The sequence below is a fragment of the Carassius carassius genome, chromosome 20, assembly GCF_963082965.1.
Source record: "Carassius carassius chromosome 20, fCarCar2.1, whole genome shotgun sequence".
NCBI lineage: Eukaryota > Metazoa > Chordata > Actinopteri > Cypriniformes > Cyprinidae > Carassius > Carassius carassius.
The window spans coordinates 3052078-3080042 of record NC_081774.1 but is presented as its reverse complement, the minus strand read 5'-3'; the positions used below and the strand labels follow the sequence as shown (position 1 = coordinate 3080042).

Sequence of the window (27965 nt, the reverse complement as noted above, 5' to 3'; positions counted from 1 at the left end):
CAAGACACTGACTTCTGCTCCACTCGTTCACCACATCAGACCATGAGATCAGATCAATGACAGTCCATCAAAGGAAATTAATCCAACTTCAATACTTTATTTCATTTTTTTTATATGCTTGTGTTTATAAAAATGGAAGAAAAGGAAAGTAACACTGTACAGTACAAGTAAACTACAAATGTGTATAATTACATACTGCTAAGTGCATTCATTTACAATTATGTTTTTACATTTTAATAGTCTTGACCCTCACATCTGTTCATACAGGTCCTTTTGGAAATATAATTAGGAATTTTAAAATAAAATATTAGGTTCACATCACATGAGCAAATTAATCAAAACAAGCTTAAGAAAATAGAAAGGTGTGTGATGACAGTCTGATTGTGTTTCTCTTGGTCTGTTCTTGTGTTATTCTCTCTGTTGCTGTTAGTGTGGAGCCACAGTGCTGTATATTATGCTGCTGTATATTGCTTCACCTGATGGAGACTTCATTGCTTCACTCCGAGGAACATGATCAATAGTACTGTAGTAGATTACGTCGTTAATGGGATCCTGTGGAGAAAGGGATTGTAATTTAAAAAAAAAAAAAGTGTGTCCATGCGTGTCTTTTTCCAGACTTGTCCTGTCTGGGATTCGTCCAGCCAGGGGTCCGTTCTTCATACATCTCTAACTCAGTTAGTTGTATTTGATTGTGGATGAATTGGCGTAATCTTGGATTTTTTTGTTTCTTTGAAGCTCACAAAGGAGTTGCTGTCAGAGCAAAAGGTCTGTATAAACTTAAACCTGCTCAGGAGCATCTTATTTCATGTAGACAGGATTAGATCGCATCTTTTTAATACTTAAAAATATTAGATCTAATCCCATTTACATGAAATAATAGAAGAATATAACAATACCCTACTGATCCATGGACAGTTTTAATAATAATGTAAACATAATAAAAATAACATTAGAATGTTGTGTATCGCCCATTACTATAAGCTCATCCGGTTTTACTTATTGAAAGATTTGTGATAAAATTAATACTTTATAATTTTTTTGAAGTTTTACAAAGGTTACATGATACACAGTTCATCTGGATAGAGCATTAATTTGAGTTGGGACTGCTATAATTAGAGGGTCTTGATGGAGCGCAGGAGAACTAAACTGTAAAAAATCTAATAAAAAAATCTGCTTCAAAGATAAAATTAAATGAATTGCTAATTACAACATTGAAAAAACTAATGTAAAGCCTGTACAAATACAAGAAATCATGAATATAATAATTGGGAAAAGTCCACATTTAATTTTTTTCTATTATCACGTGTAGGCTACTATATTCAGCTAACCAATACTTGTCATTTGCAATTACATATTGTTGCTCTTTTGTTAATTTTGATTGCTTCTATTTTCCTCATTTGTAAGTCACTTTAGATAAATGCATCTGCTAAATGTAAATGTAAATCTAGGGGTGCACCGATGCCGATACTGGTATTGGTATCAGGTCAATACTGAGCTCCTGGACCTGTACTCACTAAAATGCCCGATACCACACAGCATGTGATAAGTGCTGTATTCAGACAAAGAAACACTGACAACAGAACAACAGACAGCAGAATGGAGTTATAAGAGATTAAGGTTGTCTACTTAAGATATATAATGTTAAACATTCAGTATTAACCCCTGTATAGCTGAAATGCGCGAGCTGATAAATCGTAAAAAAAGACCATATTGGGGCAATCACTATAAACATTATTTATTATTAAACATCAACCTTAGGCATACATGACTTTCTGGCGAAAGAGAATCTAGCAGCCTGTGTTTAATGCGCTCGACAGTACGTTACTGACCCTCTCCTTCTGCAACAGTACAAAAACATGCACGTGTTGCGCGTGGTTTGCTTGCTTGACTGTTTCTTCATTATATGAGTGGCTATGGAATATAAATCACAGCACATTTCAGGTAAAAAGAAAAAGAAAAATGTGACTTCTATTTGTGTAAATATCACAGGAGATTTATAATGAGTGGTTCCCTTCATTATTACACCAAAACAAAGTGAGTAACAAAAACTTGTAAAATACAATTTAATGGGCATAATTAAGTGTGAAAATAAGCGAAGGATACACAGTCAAAACAAAAATTAGACCAGAGACCAGATATAATTTTTTTTTTTTTTTTTTACTAGTGGGTGCAGGACACTATAGTTAATTTATGTAAGACAGGATAGCAAATTAAACTGTGACAAATTATAACCCAAAATTCTACATACAATGGACTACCAGTAAAACGGATACAAATTTGGGACCAAAAATTATTCAGACCTGTCTGGGGAAAAAAATTGAAGTTCAGGTTTGCATGAACCTGACAGCATGCCCAGGAGACTACAGACAGTCATTAAGGCTAACGGTTGCCTGTATTGATAAGCATTGATAGTTGTGTAAAAACTGTCATACTAACAGCTGTCTGAATATTTTCTGGTTGATTGTAATCCATTACATACCTTTCTATCAACGTTATCAAGTTGAATTTGTTCTGACACAGTTTAACTCTGAGCTTGTCATATTTTATTACCATCTTCTAAACTATAGAGAATAAACTGTGATAATGTGAAATGTTAAAGGTGTCTGAATAGATTTTGGTTTGACTGTATCTATTTAATAAATTAAGTTAACCAACTAACATTATAGATACTCCTTTGGTTTCTGCATTCAATATTAAAAACATTTTACAAATGCAATAAAAATATTGGTATCGGTATACGGTATCGGCAAGTACCAAAAATAAAATATAGGTATCGAGCGAGTACTGGAAAAAGTGGTATCAGTGCATCCCTATGTAAATCAATTATAACATTTATGCACTTTTGTTTGCTTGGCTCTTTCCTTATGAATGTACAGAAATTTGTCAAGTTTGTCATCAGGTGTCTAATTATATATTTGTCATTACATTGCTGTCTTGTCGCCAGCCAATCGCTGCATTGCAGATCGTGGTTTTCCTTTTCGCAGAACACAAGAATGCACCGTAATCTCAACCTGCGTCAATGTGCACACAATCCATCCTAAATTCTATGTGATATTAGTAATTTTAAATGCTATTTAGGGAAGTTAGTTATAAGAACAAAATTAGCTAGAGATCAGTTATCATGAATAAAAGATCTGGTATTTTTTGAAAACATATGAAGAATAGAGATCTGAAGAACAGACCCCAGGACACGCCTAAGAAGAATAGAATATAGTGTCAGCCTAAAATAGGTACCTATATTAATGTCTGGTCTACTTACATGTGGGATTTCATTATTTAAAGTGATTTATATCACAGGATCTTCAGGTTTAGAGAAGATCTGCGTTTATACAATCACACAAAAACAGTAACATCAAGAAACCATGTTCTGGAAATATGTGAGTGGCATAAAGTATGCGAATAGTGTTGCATTCTTGTCAGAAATATTGTCTGAAATAAGTCCAATAATTTAAACTAGCAGTTTGTTGGTCATAACTTTGTATTTATATTTCTGACATGACACACACAGCACACATTAAGGGTAATTTCTGAAATTGTTATTTATGATAGCAAAGGGTTACTTATGAAACAGGCCTGTGTAAAATTAAAATGCCTATGATGAGCTGTTTTTTTTTAAATAGATCATTCTTATGATCTCATCAGTTACCATTTAAATCAGTCCGACAAATGAAGCGGATATAATAAATATGGGCAATGACTCGTTTTCTTAAAGGCTTAGTTAACGAAAATGAAAATTATGTCATTAATTACTCCCCCTCAAGTCGTTTATCTTTGGAACACAGTTTAAGATATTTTAGATTTAGTCCGAGAGCTCTCATTCCCTCCATTGAAGCTGTCTGTACGGTCTACTGTCCATGTCCAAAAAGGTAAGAAAAACATCATCAAAGTAGTCCATGTGACATCAGAGGGTCAGTTAGAATTTATTGAAGCATCGAAAATAAATTTTGGTCCAACAATAGCAAAAACTACGACTTTATTCAGCATTGTCTTCTCTTCCGGGTCTGTTATGAGCGAGTTAAAAACACAACAGATAAATGATATCCGGTTCGCGAACGAATCATTCGATGTAACCGAATCTTTTTGAACCAGTTCACCAAATCGAACTGAATCGTTTGAAACGGTTCTCGTCTCCAATACGCATTAATCCACAAATGACTTAAGCTGTTAACTTTTTTAATGTGGCTGACACTCCCTCTGAGTTCAAACAAACCAATATCCCGGAGTAATTCATTTACAGTACACTGACTGAACTGCTGTGAAGAGAGAGATGAACACGGAGCCGAGCCAGATAACGAACAATAGACTGACTCGTTCTCGAGTCAAGAACCGGTTGCATCGGTTTTCGGATCACCAGTAGTGATGGGAAGTTCGGTTCTTTTCCGCGTACCGATTCTCATAACATTAGCACAGAATCAGTTCAGAATCAATCACCAAAAGAACCAGTTCAGTTCAGACGCAACCAGTTCAGTTCAGACGCTCTGTGTGTCGGTCTGCTTCACGCTGAACCACACATGCGCAGTATCATCAGCTCCTTGGTTCTCGAATCGGACGCATCCGACAGAAATGGTTCTTGACTCGAGAACGAGTCAGTCTATTGTTCGTTATCTGGCTCGGCTCCGTGTTCATCTCTCTCTTCACAGCAGTTCAGTCAGTGTACTGTAAATGAATTACTCCGGGATATTGGTTTGTTTTAACTCAGAGGGAGTGTCAACCACATTAAAAAAGTTAACAACTTAAGTGATTTGTGGATTAATGCTTATTGGAGACGAGAACCGTTTCAAACGATTCAGTTCAATTTGGTGAGAAGAAGATCTGGTTACACCGGTTACATCCAATGATTCGTTCGCGAACCGGATATCACAAACTGCTTTGTTTTGAACTCTCTCACAACAGACATGGAAGAGAAGACAATGCTGAATAAAGTCATAGTTTTTGCTATTTTTGGACCAAAATATATTTTCGATGCTTCAATAAATTCTAACTGACCCTCTGATGTCACATGGACTACTTTGATGATGTTTTTCTTACCTTTCTGGACATGGACAGTAGACCGTACACACAGCTTCAATGGAAGGACTGAGAGCTCACGGACTAAATCTAAAATATCTTAAACTGTGTTCTGAAGATAAATGGAGGTCTTACGGGTTTGGAACGACATGTGGGTGAGTTATTAATGACATAATTTTCATTTTTCGGTGAACTAACCCTTTAAGGACCCGTTCCTTGGTCAACAATGAAAATAGCTACAAGAAGAAAGGCTGGACAAAAATAAAAAAATGCTTTTCTTTTCTCACAATTGCCTCTTAAACAATCTCTAGATTGATCAGAATGAAAAGGCTGTGTTATCAAAGGAGACAGAGTCTTTTATACTAAAAATGAAGTGATAGAGCACATAACAGGGGTTAAGAGACACACCTTAAGAAAAAGTGCATTTATAATTAAAGTCAAATGTGTGTTTTACCCCGGTGCTCCTTTAGTGATGTTGAACCTATATTATCATACCAATATTTCATAACTTGCTTCTTATAAAGCACTCACCATGTCAGTGGTTCTGCTGCCGTTTCTCCCTCTGATGTGAGGTTTATCTTGTTCTTCATTTTAAAAAGAGGAAACAATAATATCTGAAATTAACTGCATACAGATATAAACTGTGCTGTCAGAATAGCAGGGAATAAAATAAAAGTGTAGTGCAGCTCAAACTGACTGGGTCTCCGTCTCCATCTCCAGGTGAAAACACCGACCAGAATCAATAACAGCAGAAGTGCTGCTAAAGCTGGAAGAAGCCACACAATCAGGAGTCCATTACTGTGGAAAAAAAAGAAATAAATTTAAACTTTTATATTCAAATAGCTCCAAAAAATAAATGTAATAAAAACATATTTATTCATATAAACTCTAGGGCTTTTCACACCGTGTTAACCCTCATCATATCATGTGAGGCTAAACCTAGCTTTCAGCAACGGGATAATTATTCGTATCATTTTTTTTTTTTTTTACCTGAAGTTATAAAACTGCTTCGGGGGTGTGTTCACGATGTGTTCACTTCTCACTGCTGTGTGTGAGCACTTGGATGGGTTAAATGCAGAGCACCAATTCCTAGTATGGGTTACCATACTTGGCAAATGTAATGACTTTCAATAAAGAATTGCCTCAGCACTTCAGCACTTAAGAAGAAAAAATAATAATAATCAAATGGTGACAGAAAACAGAAGACATATGCTCCAGCACACATACCATGTAGCTTTTAAATAAGCCTACATGACTTGATTAGCTGGATCAGGTGAGTTTAATTAGGGTTGAATCTAAACTGTGAAGGGCTGTGCTGTGGCCCTCCAGGAACTGAGTTTGACACCCTGATGTACAGTGTACCTGTGGGAATGTCAGTATATGATTATCCAGAAATAATCATGAGTAAATTATGAGCAGTGTGAAAGGTGAAACAAGATCATGATTGACTCATGATTGAATACTTGAAGTGTGAAAAGCCTTTCTGTTTATGTATTTCAGCCTAAAGGTTTTAAAATTAGATTAAACCGTAATTATTTTATTTTAAACAATACACATGTAGTACTTTTGTGTCTCCTTAGTGTATTTTGTTTCATTATTATGTTTCTTGAAAATCCCTGTTTGATTTCTGCAAAGACAAGACGGAGAAAGGGAAGAATATCACCAGAGCAACAAGGAAATTACTGTTAGTCATGAAATAAACCAGAGACAAATATAGAATAATTTCCCAAAGATGATTATAAAAGAAAACCATTTACAGAGAAAATATTAAATACTAACTCTTTGTCACTGACAGTGCCTGCGGACAAAAAAAAAAGTTGTTTAGTTGTTTTATTTCATATGTAGTATTAAAACATTTATGATTTATTGAAAAAATATGTACCTGGTTCTGTCTCCGTTACAGTGATGTGAACAGGATTCAGTGTCTCTCCTACAGAGCAGAAGTACCAGCCAGAATACAAAAGATGATTTACAAAAATAAATAAATAAATAAAACAATTTAAAAACCAAACCTTTTTATTAAGAATTTAAAAAAATCCCCCATTTGGATGAAAAGATTGACATTAAAAGAAAAAAAATACAGACTTTAGCCTTGTCATTTAGCAAACAGATGTATAAGAATAAGTATAAAGCAAATACAGAATATACATTTTATTATCAACACTTTTATCTGATCCTTAATGTGGAGAAATTACAAATGTGCCCCATCAACAGAAAATTATGAGAAACAAATGATTCTATGTCACATGTACATTTTGGATGTGTGGGAACCCACATAAAAATATTTGCAAATTTTGTATTCATATTGCACAATGACTTGAAATGATTTATTTCTGGATAATACATTTCTTAGATGTAATTTACAAAAGTAATTAAATTACTGACGTGTCCTGCACAGTGCCAGTTTGTATGGTCACACTTTCTGTCAAATAAAACAAGCTCATTAGGTCTTACTTTTATGGTAAAAGCATTAGGAAGACACTAAGTGAAGTTTACTGTGTGAAGCTTGAAAAAGAGAATACAATGCTTTATCAATACGAAAAAGACTATTTTCAACTATTGTTTTCATCACTGGTTCTGTATATGGGTTGCTGGAAGGTCAAAATGTATTAAGCTTAAAATTAAAACAAAGTGCAAACCACTGCAAAGTCTTAACACTAGTCCCGGTACCATTTCTGTGTGTGTGGGGGGGGGGGGGGATAAATAGTTAACCCTTTAACTGTCACCCCCCTCTTTGGGGATACATGTGAAAATGCACTATACAAACTTAAATAGTTGTAATTCATGAAAACTTTGGAATATAAACATAAAGATGGTCTCTTTTGAAAGAAGACATTTGGAAGATTATTGCTGAATTGGAATATTTTAAATTAAATATATTTTTGTCTAAAACCTATTGAAGTTTATGTTTATTGTTATGAAAATTTACTGAAATATTAGTTTTATTCTGATAAATTCACAAAAAAAAATGCAAAAAAGTAAATATACGTCTAACAAAGTTCTGTTTCAAATTTCATCTTGATATCTAAAAAAATGTGGTTTCTGTGGGACTTTTTGCTGCTATAACACAAAAGGCCACTAGGAGTCACCGATGCTCCTTTAGTTACTTGAACTGACATCTGACACCACACAAAATACACTGAGACTAGGCTTTTTCCTTTTATTTTATTTTTTTTTTTTTTTTTACTTTTGTACAAACTATTCATATATGTTTATATTTTTCTATACCTATGAAAAATGAAAGAAAAAAATATTAGAAACCTCAATCTCCTACAGTTTACAACTTTTCAACTTTTTGTGCTTGTCATGCCAGGGGTTGAAACAGTCTCTTGTTGCCTGGAAACACATGTGCATCGCATGCCTAGCAGATTATGAGTGTTTTTTGGAGGCACATTCTGCATCTCCTCCTCGAATCGTCACTGCCCAGCAAACATTGGTCCGACGGCGACGTCGTGTGCCCGGCCAAAAATAGTCACGGTAGGATGGCATAAATCGGTAGAAATATGTAACACAGAACATTTCCTAAAAATGCATTCAGATATGTTTGTACATGTCTATAGTTCTATGGGGTTGCATGTATAATTGTTACTTTGGCTTTTAGCTGCGTTTAGTTCAATATTTACCCGTGTTGTGAATCGGTTGTGAGAGGACGTCACTATTTGACGTCTTTTACACGTGCATTACACGTCCATCGTGACCCTCTATGAAATCCTTGTGGAATATGCAAAAGCTGTGCGTACACCTTGATTAATACGTCAATAATTAATTTAAGTGCACCAAGTAGTTTTTAAGAGGTTTTAAAGAGGTTGTGAATAGACGTCCACTGACATATTTTACATGTCTTGTCACCGTTGTGAAAAGACTCCAAGCAAGACTAGCAGGAAAAAAAATGTTTTTATACAAAGTAAATATATTTACTTTATCTTGTTTAAATAAATTATAATCACAAACTTCCCAGTGTGGTCAAGTGATTGCCATGCTACAATTTAGTCATCATTTCAACCTGTTTTATGTATTCGTTGTTATTATTTTTATGGAATCTATGCATATACATGTAAAACAGATATATATCCGGTCACCATTTCGGTCTGAGTTTTATGTAATTGCCAAAACGGTGCTGCCAAGATGTAAACACAAAACATAGTAATATATTTTGTGATATTACAAAATCCCGCCATAGGATAGATTATCTCGCGAGATCTCGCGGTCTTCCGGTTCCGGAACATTCAGCAGGCAACCACGAGGAGAGGACTCGAAGAGGACTCGAGGAGGGAGATGTATCGATATATATTATATAAAATCTACTGTTGGGTACAAAAAGTAATTTATATAAAATAATACATTTTGTAATTTATATACAATAATACATAAGTACATTTTGTATTATTTGATTAACGTGCTTGAGTTTTACTTGTTTGACAGGAAGGAACCGAGAGAAATGATGCCCACGTTGTCAACTGAAATTCACTGAGTATGGCTAAAATTCGCTAACGTTAGTAGTAGTGTTGGGCGATATGGTCATTTTTCAGATCGTCATATCGTCAGCCTGTGAGATCGACAATACATGATATTATCGTGGATGGGTGGAGCTAGAGAGAGACTCTTTGTCCTTGTAAAATCATTGAGTGTTTTAAACCGCGCAGGTGAGCGAGAGAGGCTTATGGAATCACCAATAATCGAAAAAATATACTTTCAAACATACTGATAAACTAACGTTAAATATAAAAATACTGTATTTAAAACAGCTAGTTCATACATAGTCGGACGCAACTGTCATATCGCGCGTCCGTATCTGCACACTGAAATTATCAGTCTAAATGTTCTGCAAAATCAGTCAACGGTGAAAATCAATAGTAGATTTCATTTAGAGTCCATCAGTTTAACACTACTATTGGGCATAAACGAACACGTTAAATATAAAGTATTTAAAACAGGTAAGTTCATATATTTGGAGTAAGTTGAGTTGAACTGATGCATCAGTCATACAGCGCTCCGGACCGCGCGCCTCATGACGAGTCTGACGCACCGTCACAGAAACAAGAATGAGATGCATTCTAACATAACTGTGGCATTAAACTCAGTTAGTGAGGGCTCGTTTAAAATAGTGCACATATAAAGGCCGTTCAGATTACTTGTTAAAGTTCAATGAAATACCTTTTATTTGCAGACCATGTATGTCTGTTTGTGGATGGAGACTTTGTAACGGCCGAAACTATTGCATGCATCACATTATAGTGCGGAGTGCATGAAAATAATAACTAGGCGGCAGATTGAATTTATTATCCATAGTGGTTCTCACGTACTCCTAAGTCATCACCACATAGTGCGTGTTATAAGTTAAGTGATCAGTCTTTAAGAGAAGGACTACGTGAGAACCACTATGGATGATAAGTTCGCTCTGCCGCCTTGTTAATTATTTTGTCTTTACTTTATTTGTGACACCAAGAAAGAGTTAATCTCTCATGTATGATAAGAGAGCGTTGCAGTGTAGCAGCCATTAACACCAACTCGTCGTTTTCTATCTCTTTCATTTCATGGATTTATGAGTTATCCGAGTCAAAGCGGACAATTTCAGCGACTATACAGGCTCTAATCGTCCTGCGCTCGCACTGTGTAGGCCTATGTGTGTGTGTGTGTGTGAAATGCGGTGCTCAAGTGAAATAACTGGGCAGTTTGATAGCCGAATTAAAATAAGCAGCCAAATAAAAATAATAGTTATTATTATTATAATCTAATACATTAATAGGAAAATGAGCCTAATATCGTCTTGATTATCGACAGAGAAATCTGCTTATGTCGATATCTCTGACGATCGTCGATACACGATACTATCGCCTATCGGCACAACCCTAGTTAGTAGGCTAAAAGTTACTTATTGATGTAATTTTTATTGGTACGCTTTAATTAATTATTCAGGGGACATCACAGCCCTCCCGTCTTATCAGAAATATCCTGTTCACTTTCTCACAGTTACACACCCAGTTACGGGTGTTTCTCAACGGCAACACATTAAAACACAACATCTTTTACACAATAAAAATAAAATCTAATGCATGTTGATTACCTTTTTCTAATGTTTCATTCATGATTTATTCATCTTGTTCCAAGTTTTTTTTTTTTTTTTAGCTGTAGACCATAAAGATATTTTGAAAATAAGTGCATGCCATTTATCTCAAAATTTTTATTGGTACGTTTTAATTAATTATTCAGGGGACATCACAGCCCTCCTGTCTTATCAGAAATGTCCTGTTCACTTTCTCACAGTTACACACCCAGTTAAGGGTGTTTCTCAACGGCAACACATTAAAACACAACATCTTTTATACAATAAAAATAAAATCTAATGCATGTTGATTACCTTTTTCTAATGTTTCATTCATGATTCATTCATCTTGTTCCAAGGTTTTTTATTTATTTATTTATTTATTTTAGCTGTAGACCATAAAGATATTTTGAAAATAAGTGCATGTCATTTACCTCAAATTTTTTATTTTATTTATTTTAAAAATAAATATATTCTCTTCCCTCAGCTGCTGTGAAGAGGTGGAGGCTCTGAGACTGATGCAGCGATGGCAGAACACCTGAAGCTCGCTCAAGGAAGAGCTGAGGGTGGAGGTCACAAGAAATGAGCCAAACTACTGTAATGTGTTTAAGGGATAGTTCACCCAAAAATGAAAATAGTAATAAGTTTCTCACCCTCATGTTACAATCATAATCATTTTTCCTACAATGGCAGTTAATGGATTGTGAGATCTGCTTGGTTACAAATATTCTTCCAAATATCTTTGTGTTTATAAGACAACTGTGTAAGTCAATGACATGATTAATAAAGACATGATAAAAAGAAACCATCTTTTAACATTTTAGTCGAAAACACGTGAAGGCATTCTCAGAAATGTAATATTTGAATTCATGTCGGTTCTATACAGTTTAACATCATTTACGCTACTTTGATTTTATAAATAGCAATGATTTCAAACATATTTTATGATGAGGGTTTTCTATGTTTTATGATTTTCTTGTCACATGACAATGGCTCCTGCAAGGTGGTTATGCCACGTTCAAATATAATATTCTTAATATTATTTATATGATTAAAGTATTTAAAAATAAATGCAATTAATAAATACATTAATAAACAAATTCTGCGAAAATAGACATTTTTGACAATAATAATGGACTTCAAGATTGAGTATTTCAGCACTTTTTATTCAATGATGCCCCTCATTAAATCATATTTCTGACGAAAATGGTAGGCCTGAAAACTTATTTCAGAAATCCAAAATGGATACAAAGATTACATTGAAAAACTAATTTTTTAAATAGATTTTAATCATCTTGAAGATTCTTATTTGTCATTGACTCAGTAAAGCAAACGTGAAAACAATATCGTCAGAACATAGAAAGGTATACAGGTTTGAAACATGAGGGTGAGTAAATGACAGAATTCATGTTTGACTGGACCAATCTAGAACTTTTGTCAAGATGTGTTAAACCTCAAGACATAATTGATGTTACACAGTGGGTGTGAGATTATTTTATATGCAGGCTTTATATATACATACACTTAAACTACGCAGCAACGCATTTAAACATTTAAACGACGACGTCCAGAAATCGACGCATTTGGACGTCCAGAAGACGACACATTTAGACGTCCAGGGACGTGCAGAAAAGACGTGCAGTTCACGTCTAGAAGACGTCAAAGACGTCGGTTCAACTTTCATTTTGGAACTATTTTTCAACCATGACTGGACGTGTCGGACGGATGTCTTTTCAACGGTCAAAAGACGTCCAAATGTTTGCTGGGATCAAACAGGGCAAGGCAAAGAGAGATAATCCAGGTACACAGCAATAATACAGGCAGGGGCAAACAGTCAGAAACAGCAAGACAGAAGGGTAATCCGAAAACACAGGCAAGAGTCTGAAAACAGACAAGGGGGAAACTATAACTTAACAGAAGCACAGAATGGCTCAGTAAAGCAGCTAACACTAGGAGACCCACTAAATTACTGAAAGAGTTGTTACCTGTAGCCGAAGAACCCCTTCTCAATATCATTAACTCGTCGTTATCTTTAGGTCACGTCCCAAAACCATTCAAGCTGGCGGTTATCAAGCCTTTTATTAAGAAAACAAAACTAGATCCTAGTGTACTGGCAAATTATAGGCCTATTTCAAATCTTCCAATTATGTCTAAAAGTTTAGAAAAAGTTGTGTCTGCTCAACTGAGCACCTTCCTGCATAAAAATGATCTGTATGAAGAATTTCAGTCAGGTTTCAGGCCCCACCATAGCACAGAAACTGCACTTGTTAAAATTACAAATGACCTGCTTCTTGCGTCAGATCAAGGCTGCATCTCACTGCTAGTTTTACTTGATCTTAGTGCTGCGTTCGACACCATAGATCATGACATACTCATAGATCGATTACAAAACTATACAGGTATTCAAGGGCAGGCTCTAAGATGGTTTAGATCCTACCTGTCCGATCGCTACCATTTTGTTTACTTAAATGGGGTGTCATCTCATTTATCATTAGTAAAATATGGAGTGCCACAAGGATCTGTCCTAGGTCCCCTTCTATTTTCAATATACATGTTGCCCCTTGGTAATATTATTAGAAAATACGGAATTAGCTTCCACTGTTATGCTGTTGATACTCAGCTATATATCTCAACGAGACCAGATGAAACTTCTCAATTATCTAAGCTGACAGAGTGTGTTAAAAATGTAAAAGATTGGATGACAAATAATTTTCTCCAATTAAATTCGGATAAGAAAGAGATATTAATTATTGGAACAAAAACACTACACAGAATCTTGTAGATTACAATCTGCAACTAAACGGATGTATTGTTACTTCCTCTACAGTCAGAAATCTGGGTGTTATATTAGACAGCAATTTGTGTTTTGAAAATCATATTTCCAATGTTACAAAAACTGCATTCTTCCATCTTAGAAACATTGCCAAGCTACGAAACATGTTATCTGTTTCTGATGCAGAAAAGCTAGTTCATGCATTCATGACCTCTAGACTGGACTATTGTAATGCACTTCTAGGTGGTTGTCCTGCTTCGTCAATAAACAAGCTACAGGTACAGTAGTCCAAAATGCAGCGGCTAGAGTCCTTACCAGGTCAAGAAAATATGATCATATTACCCCAATTTTACAGTCTCTGCACTGGCTACCTATTAAGTTCCGTATCAGTTACAAATTATCATTACTTACCTATAAGGCCCTAAATGGTTTAGCTCCTGCGTACCTAACTAGCCTTCTACCACGCTACAACCCATCACGCTCCCTAAGGTCACAAAACGCTGGATAGCAAAGTCCACTAAAGGAGGTAGAGCTTTTTCACATTTGGCTCCCAAACTCTGGAATAGCCTTCCTGATAATGTTCGGGGTTCAGACACACTCTCTCTGTTTAAATCTAGATTAAAAACGCATCTCTTTCGCCAAGCATTCGAATAATGTATCTCTTAAATTGTGAGTGTAGTTGCATCTGATCAAATGTGCATTTTTATTCATTAGCTTGGGTTAAACTAATTTTACTTTGTTGGATCAGCAGCTATGCTAATGATGTCTCTATTTTGTTTCTATGTTTTGCCGTAACTAGGATTTACACAAGCTCCAGTCTGGATCCAGAACACCTGAGAAGAGATGATGCTGACCCCCAGAGGACCTCAGATGATGCTAACCCTGAATCAACAAACAGAACTAACAATTATTGCTACATGTGTGACTGCATCTTAATAATAATAATAATAATTAATTAATAATATTAATAATGTTCATTGTCTAGCTGACTACGTCTAGTATTAATTTTTTCTAAAAATCCTGTAAAACGTGCACAAACTGACAGTCACTACCATAGGCTACTACTAAATACTGTAGAAACATAATTTTCTGTAAAGTTGCATTGTATTGTAAAAAGCGCTATACAAAATAAAATATAAAATAATTTTGAAAAAGCAAATAGTATTAATAAAATAACTGTTGATTAAACAAAATTAAACTGTCCATGTTTTTCAAATATGAAAGGATTTTATAACACAATTAATAGCATTGAAATATCGCAACATTATATCTGAGTATATCCAGTCTCTTATATTATCTAAAATAATATAAGAAATTCAAGTACATAAAAAAGTATATAGTTTAAAAGTGCTGTGGCTGCACAGTTTCCTGTAAAAGATAATAATAAAAGAATACAAAGGTGAACCACAACCGCAAAAACACACAAGAACAAGTAACACTTGAACATTCAGATGAGATCAATGACAGTCCATCAAGGGAAATGAGTCATATTATTTCTTCACACATACAACTGCAATACTTTATTTTATATATGCTTGTGTTTATAATAATGCAAGTAACAGAAAGCAACACTTTACAAGTAAACTAAAAAGGATTTTCACATTGAAGAAATTAAACCGAGAATATAAAACAATATGTAGAATTACATACTGCTAAGAAACAATCCCATTTTATCACTTTTTGACAGAGTAGGCTAGTTATGAACTGTGCATTCATTTACAATTATGTTTTGAAATTTTAATAGTCTTGATTCTCACATCTATTCATACAGGTCCTTTCAGAAATATAATTAGATATTTTAAAATAAATTATTAGGTTCACACCCCATGATCAAATTAATTAAAACAAGCTTAAGAAAATAGAAAGGTGTGTGATGACAGTCTGATTGTGTTTCTCTTGGTCTGTTCTTGTGTTATTCTCTCTGTTGCTGTTAGTGTGGAGCCACAGTGCTGTATATTATGCTGTATATTGCTTCACCTGATGGAGACTTCATCACTTCACTCCCAGGAACATGATCAATAGTACTGTAGTAGATTATGTCATTAATGGGATCCTGTGGAGAAAGGGATTGAAATAAAAAAAAAATAATAATTCAGTGTGACCATGCGTTTCTTCTTTCTCCAGACTTTCTCATTTCTAAATTGCCTAAAATTTCTGGGGTTTGTTTTTTCTATTTTTTTTTCTTCATACTTTGCTGATGGCTGTAAGGATCCACGCACCAGCCCAAATAGCAGAATCTAGCGGCCTGGTCGAAGGTTTAATGCGTATTCAGTCTTTTACTTGCGCTTCTGAATTTATCCGGATTTAGTTTAAATCCTAGTCTAGCTTCATGCTCAATCTGAATCCAATTTCATGTGATCATTAAATTTAGACAATGTTTCTATTTAAACACTGATCACAAAGCTTGATTATGTATCAATTTTGCTATTTGATTATTCCGGACTCACTATACTTTCAATTATCCGTTCACTGGGGACCTAATGTCTCTTTTAAGTCTCACGCTAGCTTCACGTGGATCTTACGATCACAAACTCGCCATTCTGATGCTAGTCAGAGGATGTAGGTAGACTAATACATGTTTTGCCTGCCGCCTACTGCTTGCTTATGACAAAAGTGTAGTTTATTTAGTCTTTTCTCATACAACTTGCTAACAGCAGTGATAGACAGAAATCAGAAGGTCTCCGATGATGTGCCTACTGCTCCAATCATTCTCAAGCCTTCAGTTTGACCTATCCTGGCCGTAACTTTGCGGTAACAAATGCCTCCTCACAGTTTATTAATCATAATGATTGCAGACGAGTTTAGGATAAATCAAATATAATATTTTATTATTAGTCAGGTATAATGGTATCATGTCAATTACATAATGAAACAATTAGAAGCCAATTTAGAAAGGATATTTGCAATTGCGAATCACGTTGTAATCGCGTGGCAACTTTGCTCCTGCACAGACACTGTAGTCATATGGGCAACGACCACGTGATCCACGCAGGAGACAAACAAATTTAACATAGTCACACATGTAACAGTTATTCTAATTTAAGACACATGTTCTAAAATGTATAGCAAAGCACTCAGGTGTTTTAGAGAATAAACTTAACTAGACAATGTGCACAGGTAGTAACACAAACAACTATACAATGTGCTCTATGGGCACAATGTGTTCAACACAATTACATTTTTGAGTAAATAATAATATACCTGACTTCAGAAAGATACATAGTATGCAGCATATGGCATATACTCCACACTATGGGCTCATCTGACTACAGAATCGCCCCGTACGGTTTTGTCACTCCCCTTAAATACTCAGACCAGACAACAAAGAAATCTTCAAATCAGTTGTAAAAACATAACGGTCATTTTGGTTCAATAGGTTCCCACTGTCACATAAGGGTCAAACCTGGTTGAAGTTAAACATTCTCAAAGACCCCTAAAGGGACACACACCTCCTTCTCAGCAGAACACAATTCTACAAAAGTTCTTGATCTTTCTCATAATATAAATGATTCTTGTGAAATTGAGACCATTTTACCAATCGCACAGAGACCTTTAAAATGATACTAAACATGAAGTGGAAAAAACAACATTTTCACAAGATATAACACGGCATATGGATATTCTTGCTTTTGGAGGAGAAGAGTGAGAGTCAGAGGCAAGGAGGGGAGAGGAGAGGAGAGGGAGGAAGGAGGTCGTAAATAGGTTTTGTTTGCACTCCTTGAAGATCTCTTTTCCAGATCAGTTTTATTGTTTTATTGCATGGCAGAATGGTATCTGTTTTCTGTGAGCTCCTGAGTTTTTGCTTGGGGAGTTAATTTCATAAGGAAATAATTTAATTCCTTTCATGGCAGACATATGACAAATAAGTATGCAGGCATTGTACATTAAATAACAACAATGGCATGCAAGAAGGCAGGATCTATATAGCCATCGAAGCGAAGCAAATAGAGTAGTAGTAGAGAGCACATCAATAAGAAAAAGCCAAAACCTGGACATTTTAGACAATTTAACAATCCCAGCCAGGGATCCATTCTTCCTACATCTCTAACTCAGCTCGATTTGATTGTGGACGAATTGGCGTAATCTTGGATTTTTTTGTTTTGTTCTTTGAAGCTCATCCTGGAGTTGCTGTCAGAGCAACAGGTCTGTATAAACTTAAACCTGCTCAGGAGCATCTTATTTCATGCAGACAGGATTAGATCGCATCTTTTTAATACTTAAGATGAGACCTAATCCCCTTTACATGAAATAAGTGTCTGGGAAAGATTAATGTAAATATAATGAAAATAACATTAAAATGTTGTGTAAAGCCATTACTATAAGCGCATCCAGTTTTACTTATTGAAAGATTTGTGATAAAATTACTACTTTATAATTGTTTTGAAGTCTTACATAGGCCATGTAGCCTATGTAAGACTTCAAAACAATTATAAAGTAGTAATTTTTACACAGTTCATCTGACTCAAGCTTTAATTTGAGTGGTGACAGCTGTTATGAGAGTATCTTGAAGGTGCGCAGGAGAAAAAAAAATCTGCTTCAAAGATAAAATTAAATGAATTACTAATTACAACATTGAAGGAAAAAAAATAGTAAAGCCTGTAGAAATACTAGAAATCGTGAACAATTATTGGGAATCATGTTAAAAAACTAACAAACCCCCCCAAAAAAGGTATTTTTTTTATTATTACATGTACTGCGTTAAGCTAACCAAGACTTGGCATTTGCAATTACATACTGTTGCTCTTTTGTTAGTTTTGATTGCTTCTATTGCCCTCATTTAAGTCGTTTTGGATAAAAGCGTCTGCTAAATGTAAATGTTGTCACGGCTTACGCTGCTGGAAGGAACACGGAGCCGAGGGATAAACCAAACAAGGATTTATTAAATCAAACATAGGCAAGGTAAGTAGCAAATAACAGGTGGCAAGTGGCAAGTGGCAAGTAACAGGTAACAAGTTGACAAGTAACAAGTAGACGAGTAGACCCGACAAAACAGAACTGAAAGGACAAGGCTTTTATACAAGGGATAATAGGGAAAACACAGGTGGATGGAATGACTAAATTAACAGGGACATGGAACACATGCGGAAATGACTAGACACACCTGGGAACTAATCAAACCACATAGAGACAGAAACTGGGTCACAGGGGCAAAAACACACAAAATGAGTCCAGGTGTGTGACAGTACTCCCCCCTCCCGGTAGGTGCGTCCTCGCACCGTAGAAACAACAAAGGGAGGCGTGGGTGGGAACTTGGGAGGAGGTTCCGGTGGAGGACAGCCTCCCAGGAGGGGGCCAGCAGACAGGGACTACCGAGGAAGGAGCCAGGGAGGAGATGACGGAGGGAGGAGCCAGGGAGGAGACAGGAAGGATCTGAAGCAGGAGGTACCCAGCAGGACCCAGGCCACAGCCATAACGGCCCAAGGTGGGGCCGACGGTGGAAGGAGCCATGGAGGAGGAATGGTCACCGACTCCAGGGACTCGACCCACGGCAACGGAGCAAGTGGAGGAGGAGCCCGAGGCGGAGACGGAGAGCCGAAGAGCCAGGGTGACGGGGAGGAGCCGGAGGTCCTAGGCGGAACTGATGGCTCTGGTGACTGACGCGGCAATGTGGATCCGGAAGGCCACGGTGAGGCCAGAGTGACCGAGGACTGAGGTGTAGCCGAGGGGATGAAGGAGCCTGACGGAGCCGGAGGGACGGAGGGATGAGGCGAAGCCGGAGGAGTGGAGTCCCGAGGCATAGGATGGACGACGCCAGACCAAGGCGGAGCCGGAGGGACGAGGGAGCCAGGCAGAGCCTGCGGACTGCCGGGCCACGGCGGAGAGGAAGGAGCTAGGAGCCATGGTGGAGCCGACGGGTCAACGGGCCGAGGCGGAGTCCAGGCCTCAGAGGCTGGAGGCGGAGGTGAGGGAGACGCCGACCAAGGCGTCGCTGGAGGATGGCGGTCCCACTGAGCTCGCACCACAATGATGGTAGGCTGAGGGCGAGCAGAGGGGCAGCCAGACGACAGCGGGGAGGAGGCAGGAGTGGGTGGGAGGGTGGGAATTTTGGAGGAGCAGGCATTGGAGTAAGCTCTGGGGCTGGAGCCCTTCCTGGGCTTAACGGAGGATCAGGAGCCCGTCCTCGGCTTAACGGGGGTTCAGGAGCCCGTCCTGGGCTTAACGGGGGTTCAGGAGCCCGTCCTGGGCTTAACGGAGGATCAGGAGCCCGTCCTGGGCTTAAAGGAGGATCAGGAGCCCGTCCTGGGCTTAACGGGGGAACAGGAGCCCGTCCTGGGCTTAACGGGGAATCAGGAGCCCTTCCTGGGCTTAACAGAGGATCAGGAGCCCGTCCTGGGCTTACAGGAGGATCAGGAGCCCGTCCTGGGCTTAACGGAAGATCAGGAGCCCTTCCTGGGCTTAACAGAGGATCAGGAGCCCGTCCTGGGCTTACAGGAGGATCAGGAGCCCGTCCTGGGCTTAACGGGGGAACAGTAGCCCGTCCTGGGCTTAATGGAAGATCAGGAGCCCGTCCTGGGCTTAACGGAGGATCAGGAGCCCGTCCTGGGCTTAAAGGAGGATCAGGAGCCCGTCCTGGGCTTAACGGAAGATCAGGAGCCCTTCCTCGGCTTAACGGGGGATCAGGAGCCCGTCCTGGGCTTAAAGGAGGATCAGGAGCCCGTCCTGGGCTTAACGGAAGATCAGGAGCCCTTCCTGGGCTTAACGGAAGATCAGGAGCCCTTCCTGGGCTTAACGGGGGTTCAGGAGCCCGTCCTGGGCTTAACGGGGGTTCAGGAGCCCGTCCTGGGGTTAACGGGGGTTCAGGAGCCCGTCCTGGGCTTAACAGAAGATCAGGAGCCCTTCCTGGGCTTGACGGAAGATCAGGAGCCCGTCCTGGGCTTAACGGAAGATCAGGAGCCCGTCCTGGGCTTAATGGAGGATCAGGAGCCCGTCCTGGGCTTAACGGGGGAACACGCAGTTTTTAACTTTTTAGGTCGGGTCTTCTGTCACGGCTTACGCTGCTGGAAGGAACACGGAGCCGAGGGATAAACGAAACAAGGATTTATTAAATCAAACATAGGCAAGGTAAGTAGCAAATAACAGGTGGCAAGTGGCAAGTGGCAAGTAACAGGTAACAAGTGGACAAGTAGACAAGTTGACAAGTAACAAGTAGACGAGTAGACCCGACAAAACAGAACTGAAAGGACAAGGCTTTTATACAAGGGATAATAGGGAAAACACAGGTGGATGGAATGACTAAATTAACAGGGACATGGAACACATGCGGAAATGACTAGACACACCTGGGAACTAATCAAACCACATAGAGACAGAAACTGGGTCACAGGGGCAAAAACACACAAAATGAGTCCAGGTGTGTGACAAATGTAAACCTATTATATCATTAAATGTAGTTTTGTTTGCTTGCTCTTTCCTTATAAAGGTATAGAAATGTGTTAAGTTTGTCATCAGTTCTCTTTAATTATGTCATTACATTGCTGTCTTGTCACCAGCCAATCACTGCATTGCTGATCGTGGTTTCCCTTTTCGCGGAACACAAGAATGCACCGTAATCTCAACCTGTGTCAATGTGCACACAATCCATCCTAAATTCTATGTGATATTAGTAATTTTCAATACTATTTAGGGCAGATAGATAGTATGTACACTGGGACGCAGGGTCAGAAAACTTAATCCAGATATTTGAATAAAATCCTCAGATTTGTTTTAAGACCCAAATTAGCCAGAGATCAGTTATCACGATTAAAAGATCTGTCATTTTTTGAAAACATCTTAGATGTTTTAATCGAGGTATGAAGGACGGGACCCAGGACACGCCTAAGAAAAATAGACTCATAGAATAGGGTCACCTTAAAATAGATATATTAATGTCTGGTCTACTTACATGTGGAATTTCATCAGTCATAGTGCTGTGTGTCACAGGATCTTCAGGTTTAGAGTAGATCTGCATTTCATACAAATCACACAAAAACCGTAACATCAAGAAAAACCATGTCCTGGAAATATGTGAGTGGCGTAAAATATGTGAATAGTGTTTCATTCTTAAATAAATGCTGATATTTCTGACATGACAAAGCACATATCAAAGGGTCATTTATGAAACAGGCCTGTGTAAAATTAAAATGCCTCTGATGAGCTGGTTCTTTTAACAGATCATTCTTATGATCTCATCAGTTACCATTTTAAATCAGTCTGACAAATGAAGCAGATATAATAAATATAGACTATAACTCGTTTTCTTAACGACCTTGGCCCGGTTCCCCAAAACGTTCTTATCGCTAAGTAGTTCTTAACCTATTCCTTAACCTCTCTCTTAACCTTATGGCACGATTCCCGACACGTTCATACGCTAGGTATATCTTCTGTAAGTCACACTTTCGTCAGGTTGGTCTGGACCATTCGTAAGCTCTCTCTTAGCGTTGTTTGAGCTCAAGACGCTAGTCTCCGCCACTGTGCAGCAGTCTGTAGAAATCAGCGCAGCGCAGTACAAGTCAAACTATGGTATGTTGACAATATTGTGGCTCAACAATGATTTTATGTTATGGATATTTTAAGACTCATAATAAATTATGTTCCCAATGGATACAGGCCTATTTATGAAGTTGACTTTATGTGGTATCAGAACTAATATGGTGGTAATTAGCCTAGGCTTTTTCGTAATGTAATTAAAGTGAATTGGCAATCAAGTCAAGTCAAGTCACCTTTATTTATATAGCGCTTTAAACAAAATACATTGCGTCAAAGCAACTGAACAACATTCATGAGGAAAACAGTGTGTCAATAATGCAAAATGATAGTCAAAGGCAGTTCATCATTGAATTCAGTGATGTCATCTCTGTTCAGTTAAATAGTGTCTGTACATTTATTTGCAATCAAGTCAACGATATCGCTGTAGATGAAGTGACCCCAACTAAGCAAGCCAGAGGCGACAGCGGCAAGGAACCGAAACTCCATCGGTGACAGAATGGAGAAAAAAACCTTGGGAGAAACCAGGCTTCCATTAGTTTTTCAAATTGGTGTGTTTCACCAGGCCACGAAGAAATATAGAGCTGAGTATCATCAGCATAACAGTGAAAGCTAACACCATGTTTCCTGATGATATCTCCCAAGGGTAACATATAAAGCGTGAAGAGTAGCGGCCCTAGTACTGAGCCTTGAGGTACTCAAGCCTGATAAGATTGATCGATAATATAAGAAATATGGTGTGAATTAAGTTATATTTATCACTTAAAAAAACAGAGAGTGATAGTAAGATAAAGATTCTAGAGAAAAAAAAATAAAAAAAATAAAATAAAAACAGCTACATGGAGCTACGATTAGCTACAGAAGGCCAACAGGAAGTAGAGAAAACACTGTCCAACAGCGACACCCACAGTCAGGCAATCACTTTTGATAATTAAAATCTGGCAAACAATTTGGCTCTAAATGGCTAAGATCTATAAATGGGTAATCATGGTGGTGTCCAGTAAGCGACCAACTATGGCAGCGATCCAACGTGTCCTTGTATTGAATCAAAGACGGAGCCGGACGCGGAGACGTTTAGTCCATGTAAATTTTTTTATTCTGCAAAACTTAAGCCCTTTTGACATTTTGCCTGACGTGGCTATATTAAAAAAATTTGCCTCCCAAGACAGCTCATTATGGAGCTGCTGGACTTTCTCAGACCTGCGCTTGCCAGGCTAATGCGGCGGAATTTTGCTTTAAACCCCGAAGTCCAGCTGCTTGCAGCGCTACGTGTTTTTGTTTTTGTTTTGTTTTTTGCTACACAGAGCTTCCTCGAGGTCGAGGGAGAGGGCTACGGCCTAATCAAGACCTCGGTGTGGAGGTGCGTCCACACTGTCACCAACGCCCTTCTGCGCCATGCCAGGGATTACATCCTGGTGGATGGCACACTCATCCCTATCGCCAATTCATCAGTGATTGATCAGGCGGAGGCTACTTATTGTGAAAAGGATACGCGGCCATAAACGTGCAGGTTATAGTGGACCATAGGGGTGTGATCTCTGACCTGGTGGCAAGGTCCAGCAAAACTTCAAGTTCCTCTGACGAGAAGCTTGGTGCCCTTTTTTACGTTGCTTCCCCAGCATATTCTATATCTAACTCTCTCTCTCATTGTAGATAGGTTGCTTTTTATTGAAAACATTAACCAATGGCAATCAATACCGCATTAAACAGAAGTAACTGCAGCTGCTTGCCAATCAATTCTGATTTTACCTTACCATTAATATAAAAGTGTATTATATAATTTTTAGAAGTCGTTAAACCCATGTCAAGAAGCGGCACAACGGGATAAGGAGGGTGGAAGATTAGCAAGCGATACCCGGTTCGTCTAACCGTATCAACATATCATGTGAACATATTACTGACCATTTGATAATTTAATTTATATTCTATATTCTACTGATAACTTAAACTATGTTAAAATAAATTTTACTGTAATAATTTGAGGAATGTTCATTTGCACAGAACGTGTCTTTCTTAATGCTGTATTGCACCTTCGCGTTAAGTGGAAAATCGATTCATGAGCAATCGATGCCAACTAATTCAGCACCCTGACTTTGGACAGCGCTCTTGTAACGTCTGACGTAAGAGGCAGCGTGCTAAGAAGCCTCCTAAGGGACACTTCGGGGAACACACTTAGGAACATAAACAACTTTGGTAAGATATATCTTTCGAGGTCTTCTTAGCGCGCTAAGAGTGAGTGTTATCGGGGAACCGGGCCCTGTTCCTTGGTCAACAATGAAAATAGCTACAAGAAGAAAGGCTGGACAAAAACAACAAAGGCTCTTCTTTTCTCACATTTGACTCTTAAACAATCTCTAGATTGATCAGAATGAAAAGGCTGTGTTATCAAAGGAGACAGAGTCTTGTATACTAAAAATGAAGTGATAGAGCACATAACAGGGGTTAAATGTCACGACCGGTGATACAAGGAAACAACGGAGAGAGAACCAATAGCAGGAAAGTCTTTTATTAAAGGGTAATCCAAATAGAGTAAACAGTCCAGGCAGGGGTCGAGACCAAAACATCCATCCAAACATAAACAAGACACGAACACAAGGCAAGGACAAGAGCTGACGGACATGAATTAAACATTCAACAAGGACTCCGTGACACATACTCAGACAGACCGGGTATAAATACACAGAAGGTAATGAGGGAACTGGAGACAGGTGGGGACTAATCAATTAACCCAAACAAGGAAGGTGACCAAATAAGGGAACAGACAGTTCATAAAGTGACAGACACCGTGGGAAAGGAGGACATCTAGTGGAAACCCAGGGAACACAACCCAGACACTGTGACATTAAAGACACACCTTAAGAAAAAGTGCATTTATAATTAAAGTCAAATGTGCGTTTGACCTCGGTCCGCCTTTAGTTATGTTGAACCCTATATTATACCAACATTTTCATAACTTGCTTCTTATAAAGGACTCACCATGTCAGTGGTTCTGCTGCCGTTTCTCCCTCTGATGTGAGGTTTATCTTGTTCTTCATTTTAAAAAGAGGAAACAATAATATCTGACATTAACTTCATATAGATTGAATCTGTGCTGTCAGAATAGCAAGGAATAAAATAAAAGTGTAGTGCAGCTCAAACTGACTGGGTCTCCGTCTCCATCTCCAGGTGAAAATAACGACCAGAATCAGTAACAGCAGAAGTGCTGCTAAAGCTGGAAGAAGCCACACAATCAGGAGTCCATTACTGTGGAAAATAAAGAAACAAATGTAAACTTTTATATTCAAAGAGCTCCAAAAAAGAAACGTAAAATATTTATTCATAAACTCTAGGGCTTTTCACACCGTGTTAACCGTGGGTTATCATGTTAGGCTAAACCTAGCTTTCAGCCACGGGAGAATTATTCATCACATTTGGAAGCATGTTTGGCACCGTTTATTTTTTTTTTAACCTGAAGTTATAATATAGACTTGCATAAGCAGTAGTTTCAGCATTTAAGAAGAAAAAAATATTGACGGTGACAGAAAACATGTGCTCCAGCACACATCATGTAGTTTTTAAATAAGCCTACATGACTTGATTAGCTGGATCAGGTGAGTTTAATTAGAGTTTAATCTAAAGTGTAAAGGGCTGTGCTGTGGCCCTCCAGGAACTGAGTTTGACACCCTGATGTACAGTGTACCTGTGGGAATGTCAGTTTATGAATATCCAGAATTAATCATGATTAAATTATGAGCAGTGTGAAAGGTGAAACAAGATAACCCACGATTCAGATTATCCAGGGTTTACTGACTGAATATTTGAAGTGTGAAAAGCCCTTCTGTTTATGTATTTCAGCATAAAGGTTTTAGAATTAGATTAAACCATAATTATTTTAAACAATACACATTAAGTACTTTTGTGGCTCCTCCGTGTCTTTTGTTTCATTTCTGCAAAAACAAAAAGGAGGAGAAAGGGAAGAATATCAGCAGAGCAACAAGGAAATGACTGTTAGTCATGAAATAAACCAGAGACAAATATAGAATAATTTCCCAAAGATGATTATAAAGGAAAGTCATTTACAGAGAAAAGATTAAATACTAACATTTTGTCACTGACATTGCCTGCGGACAAAGTAAAAAATATAACAAAAATTTAGTTGTGTTTTACTTCATAGTATCAAAACATTTATGATTTATTGAAAAAAACATTTGTACCTGGTTCTGCCTCCGTTACAGTGATGTGAACAGGATTAATTACGCCTCCAGCAGAGCAGTAGTACCAGCCAGAATCAGTCCGTCTCAGTCCAGTCATCAGCACAGTGAAAGATCTTCTCCCATCATCATCTCTGATCTGCACTGATGAATTCTGGGATGTGTCAGTCCTCCCCACTGTGTAACATCTCTGATCTTTATATCTGCACCACTGTTTGACTTTATTCTGATATCCAGAACTGTAGAGACACTGAACACTGATATCACCACCTTCATGTCCAGATACACTGCTGATCATCAAAGATACATCAGGAGCTGGACACACACACACACACACACACACACACATTTATTTGTGATTATAAAATACACAAGGAATAAAAGAGAGAGTTTAAGAGAACTGAACATTAGAATGAGATTAAAAACAATTACAAAATGTCTTACCAGACTGAATCATGAGTTGACACTCGTATATTATATTTTTCGATGGTTGTTCTCCAGTCTCCACAACACAATAATAAACTCCATTGTGTTTGTTCTGCAGGTTTCTCATAGTCACAGTAAAGAGACTCTGATCAGGATGATCAATTACTGACAGATTCTGCTCTGTTGTGTTTGTGTATGTGTATGTTTTATCAATCTCTGAGAACCAGGATTTCTTCTGCTGTGTGTATTTCTTGTCATAATAACATGGGATGGTGACAGATCCTCCAGGATAAATAGTTAATACATGGTTTGACCAACCGCTGTAGCTTTCAACACCTAAAAAGCAAAACATTATGTCCAACAAAAAGTCACTTCTCATTTTTAACATGAACAGCTGAGCATAAAATCTGTCATTGTAAAATGCTAAACAGGATCTATTAGAAATTAACACGGCAATGCATGTACTGTACTCTCACCTAAAATGAGCCAAAACCAGATTGAAATGTAGAATGTGTTTGTCTTCACGTATGCGTTCATTGTGTTTCTCTTCCTGTATCTTGAGTTGTTCTGTTCTTGAGTGTCTTGACTTCCCTCTTCCCCTTACATAAATCTTTTCAAATGGATGAATGCTGTCACTGGGGCGGGACCTTTCAAAAAGTACTTATTTATAGAATTTAGTACCAAGATGCACTCTTTCGAAGTATGAGTACAATTAGGTTGAAAGGTTAGCCTATTGTTCCAATTGTTATTTGCATCTCTTTTGGAAATAAAATGTATTTGATAAATCCTATGATTTTCTACTGCTATCTTAAGTTTTGCTATCTCAGAATTAAACTTAATAACTTTTTTCTATCTGAATGTTGTCGGCTAAGTAACGAGACTAACGAAAGGTGAAGCTGTGAGTGAAGAGTATGCTTTTTTTTGTGGTCTGAGATGCAGAGCTTCATATCTAGTGGTTGAAAAATGTATACAGCACCTTTAGGGTTGAATGCTTAAAAAAAAAAAATGATAATGATAATGTATTACATCTCTTCAGAATAGGATCTAATGACCATGACAGAGG

General features: G+C 37.8%; 2 protein-coding genes across 3 annotated transcripts in view; both read right to left on the bottom strand.

Annotated features, from left to right (window-relative positions):
• Positions 1-208: 208 nt before the first annotated feature.
• LOC132096040 (CMRF35-like molecule 1) lies at positions 209-27545 on the bottom strand. Its single transcript, XM_059501160.1, has 9 exons — positions 27379-27545; positions 26921-27238; positions 26480-26791; positions 6787-6805; positions 6572-6634; positions 5705-5805; positions 5539-5591; positions 3260-3319; positions 209-552 (listed from the first exon to the last, which is right to left on the bottom strand). Exons 1-8 carry the CDS (start codon positions 27437-27439, stop codon positions 3287-3289), a joined length of 960 nt encoding a protein of 319 aa, XP_059357143.1. The 5' UTR covers positions 27440-27545; the 3' UTR covers positions 209-552; positions 3260-3286.
• The window catches only part of LOC132096037 (polymeric immunoglobulin receptor-like), a 60971-nt gene continuing 48728 nt past the window's right edge, over positions 15723-27965 (bottom strand). For both annotated transcript variants that reach the window (XM_059501153.1, XM_059501156.1), the window contains one exon: positions 15723-15876. In XM_059501153.1, coding sequence (XP_059357136.1) covers positions 15754-15876 — 123 coding nt within the window. In that variant the 3' untranslated portion in view covers positions 15723-15753. The remainder of the gene's footprint in view (positions 15877-27965) is intronic.